The sequence below is a fragment of the Gigantopelta aegis genome, chromosome 3 (assembly GCF_016097555.1).
Source record: "Gigantopelta aegis isolate Gae_Host chromosome 3, Gae_host_genome, whole genome shotgun sequence".
Taxonomy (NCBI): Eukaryota; Metazoa; Mollusca; class Gastropoda; order Neomphalida; family Peltospiridae; genus Gigantopelta; species Gigantopelta aegis.
In genome coordinates this window covers 14,705,745-14,709,957 of record NC_054701.1, presented here as the reverse complement: position 1 = coordinate 14,709,957, position 4,213 = coordinate 14,705,745, and the positions used below count along the sequence as shown (strand labels likewise).

The window sequence follows — 4,213 nt, the reverse complement described above, 5'->3', positions numbered from 1 at the left end:
TACTATATTAGATGATTTAAAATAATAATAAAGTGACTGATATTGGTAAATGGATGCTTAATATAACAGTTGAACTTAATGCTAGATCACTTGATCTGGGCTAACGGTACTTTCCATACTACATAAACTGACACAATGTCACGTTCAGGAGTACGAACACTCGCGAACGAGGTGACTGATTCTTTTATCCAAATCACAGTCATTTAAAGTTACGCTCAAAAAACATTCTCATGAACATGCCTGTGATCACATATCACACCGTACACGACAATCAGGTCGGTACACCAACACGTGTGACAAACACAATACATTTTACATCATGCACAATATATATTATATTTCTTACATTACATTTATCATTTTTTATAGGATATTAAACGAGCTTTAGCGAGTAACAATGAAAATTATTTCACGAGGGACATAAACATGATACGATACGAGATGGTAATGAGTTTATTATGCTATTTATTACCCATAATCGATCTTAATTTATATCACTCAACTCGTTTGGTGTTACGTCCTACTCGGCGTTTTAGTGGAACGTATTACTTTGATATGTACCAAGATATTTTTTTTAACCATTTGGGTAATAAATCAAATTATCACACTAACAATAATCTGTATTAGCTTGGGGGGGGGGGGGGGGGGGGGGGGGGGGCAAAATAATTAATATATTCAAAATATTTGATCACTAAATTGTTAAAAATAGACAGTCATTTAATATTTTACTTTAAAACTTGTTAAGTAGGTTTTTAAAACTGCTAACAAACGTGTGTATAAACTATTCAGTAACAAAATAAATAAATAAATAATTTTTTTTTTTTTAGAAGGTATCATGGGATTCTCTGTATAGATTTAATATATTTCATATGTACACATACAGACATTTTTTGGCACGTGTTAACATTCAACTCTATAACATTGGCGACGAAATGACTAGATAACCGAATCTTTGAACTAATAATATCTAGTATATTACGTCACCAAATTGTGACCAAGGTCAAATGAAAATGACGACGGTGAAGTCCTATGAAAGACATGAATGATTATCTAGCGTATCATGCTTAAACGTACGTAAAAATCACGTAACAAAATAGGTGTCTTGATCTGCAAACATACTAAAACAATACATTTTATAGGTGGCTACTTAGTTACACTATAAATACATTTATATCCTCAATTTGACTTCGTGTTATTCACAGCTTGCCTTGTTTCAAAAACTTTGAATAATTGTTCTCGCAAACATGCACCTTGTTAATGAAGTAATCTTGATCCTCCACGCTTTGTAACAGATCCGCTTGCACCAAACACACATCCTCAAATTCTGCAATTTCCTGTTTAGACAACCTACGCGCTATTTGTTTACTTTCTTCGAATTTTCTCACATCCACAATGCTGTCTTCTTCGTACGACCGGAAGTTGTCGTCGAAGATAATATGGTGGACACCTACGTCACTTCCGTCAATCCAAAATGGCTTCCCGGCGCTGTAGGAGTAACTGTTACTCTGCCAGTATCGGAAGTCATCCACGAAGCCAGATATGCCCTGTAGTTTTGAAACGAATCTATATATATCGCGTTCATGGTAGAGTTTGTGAACCACCTGGCAGGGTACATTTCCACCTGGCCTGGTTTTGTCACCTGATTTACAAGTAAACAAGTTTGTCATCTTCGAGTCTGATTCTTTTCGAGAACTGTACGTTTCCAAGCAAGCGGAATCATTACTTGATCGGATTATCGAGCCCGGGGTGAGGTCAACTGCCAGATTAACAGGCGATGGAAACCCAGGATGGTTTCCCTTTAGTCCGTATGATAAACTTTTTAACACGTTTGCGCAGTCTAATCCGTAAGTTCTTATCACGATAGCGAAGTCTCTGTTTCTCTGTACCAGCGAATGAATCAGATTGTACAAGGACGGCAAGATGTAATGATACGGTTGGCCATCTTTCCCACGCATTGTCAAGCATTCGTCCCGGGCCTGAACGTACGGGTAATTCCATTTAAGAAGTGCCAGACGGTTTTCAAAATATGGTAGAAATTCTTCTCCAAGTGGACGATGAACGAAATCTCCTGTCGCTATCCGTAACTCCGTCCTGTCCATGGGGGTGCGAACCAGCGTTCGTTCCAGATATTTGTAGAACGTGATGGAGTCGGGTCTAGGAGGGACCAGGGAGGGTTCTTTAGAGTGCCACACCCACTCCCCGTCCTGGTCATCTTTGCCCCACGTGACACCGGTCAAAAAGCTGTTGAGAGCCTGCTCAACCGTTACGTTCGTTACGGAATCCGCCACCAGCACGGTGTTACGGATGTCGAAATGAAGAACAAGTTTGCGTTTCCTACCGTTTTCTCTCAGCAGCGGCACGAACGACGGTCGGCACGGGCTGTGTTCTCGTGCGACGCCGTCGTAGCTGCCGTCGATGCTGCAACCCGCAACCGGCGACGCTGTCTTCATGAGTCTTTCGTTTACTTGTAGACGTATGTGATTCCGACATGGTGTCTCATGATTCATTGCCCCGAGAGATGCCTTGTTACTTAGTCCATACAAAATGCCACCTTCACCTGCTTCGCCAACTAACTCAGACTTTACCTGGGTCACTATATATCTCCCGACGAATCCCTGTTGTATCCACCCGTATTACATGAACACACTATCCTGGTCAGCGAAAAATCTACACATGTTTAAACACATTCTACATACAGCTCCCAAATCAATATGTTTGGTTTACGGTTATCTCAGCGCGCATGACTCTTGCGCACGACTCTTGCGGTTTAAAAATACCTGTGCAATACAGAAGGTATTGCACAATGACCCGTAATGAGATTATCAACGTCAAATCACTTATTTCCCAAATTTTGTAATTAGCGGAGTATTGATCTGTGCCGCCTGTAGTCCTACTTTTAACCAGGTCTTTGTGATATAAAAGAAACGACTGTCAATGATTGTTAGTCGTTACTAAGTTACCAAGTGACATTAGGGCTTTGCTGAAGTTTCGATTTGTTGTGCGTTCGTTCGTATTGTACTTAATTTAAGGGTACGTTATTTCCTTGAGTCAGTGTTATTTTACAACACAGCAACAGCAACAACAAAAAGAAAATCGCGTTCACAACCAGCATTTATATTAACTCGGAGAATGCATTCTTAGATATTTGGGTCAGGGTTATTTATTTGTTACTAAACAATATATCAATAATTGACTAGGTGCGTACATTATTTAGAGTGTGCCTTGACATTGATTGGTATAGGTTTATACACGCCATTTCACAGCATGGCATTTTTATACTTCAATAATATATAAGAAACATTAGAACATTTATGATAAAAGATAATATTACTAAAAAGATCAATAGGCTATTTCCAGACCGAATTTCAATGGCTCTATAGAATACAAAGCCATTACACTGCCTTCTGTCTCACTAACCACTAACGTTTAACCACTAACCCAGTGTTCTGGACAGACATCCCATAATACTGCCTTCTGTCTCACTAACCACTAACGTTTAACCACTAACCCAGTGTTCTGGACAGACATCCCATAATACTGCCTTCTGTCTCACTAACCACTAACGTTTAACCACTAACCCAGTGTTCTGGACAGACATCCCATAATACTGCCTTCTGTCTCACTAACCACTAACATTTAACCACTAACCCAGTGTTCTGGACAGACATCCCATAATACTGGGGTTTGTGCCCAGGACAGCATGCTTGATGCGCTGTCGGAAAGCACATACCATGACCTTTGACCACTTCTGGTGCACTGGTTAGAACGAGAAAAAACAAATCAGTTGAATGGATCCAATCAGTTCAGTTTGTCTTTTTACTTGTATTATCTTACCATGTACATTAAATTTAGTCTTCCAAATCTCCAAATAACACGGGCTGGATGTAGCGCAGTACTCGATTGAGGTGTGATATGGTTTTCCCCAAATCCTTAAATAATGATCCACAATTGATATATCAAAGAAAGAAATGTTTTATTTAACGACGCACTCAACACATTTTATTTACGGTTATATGGCGTCAGACATAATTATGGTTAAGGACCACACAGATATTGAGAGAGGAAACCCGCTGTCGCCACTTCATGGGCTACTGTTTTCGATTAGCAGCAAGGTATCTTTTATATGCACCATCCCACAGACAGAGTGGTACATACCACGACCTTTGATATACCAGTCGTGGTGTTTGATATATCAAAGGCCGTGGTATGTACT

At 39.7% G+C, this 4,213-nt stretch overlaps 1 protein-coding gene across 1 annotated transcript; it reads right to left on the bottom strand.

The window, feature by feature from the left end:
* Positions 1–784: 784 nt before the first annotated feature.
* LOC121369491 lies at positions 785–2,638 on the bottom strand. The gene has a single exon (XM_041494598.1). The coding sequence runs from the start codon at positions 2,505–2,507 to the stop codon at positions 1,197–1,199; it is 1,311 nt and encodes a 436-aa protein (XP_041350532.1). The 5' UTR covers positions 2,508–2,638; the 3' UTR covers positions 785–1,196.
* Positions 2,639–4,213: the final 1,575 nt, after the last annotated feature.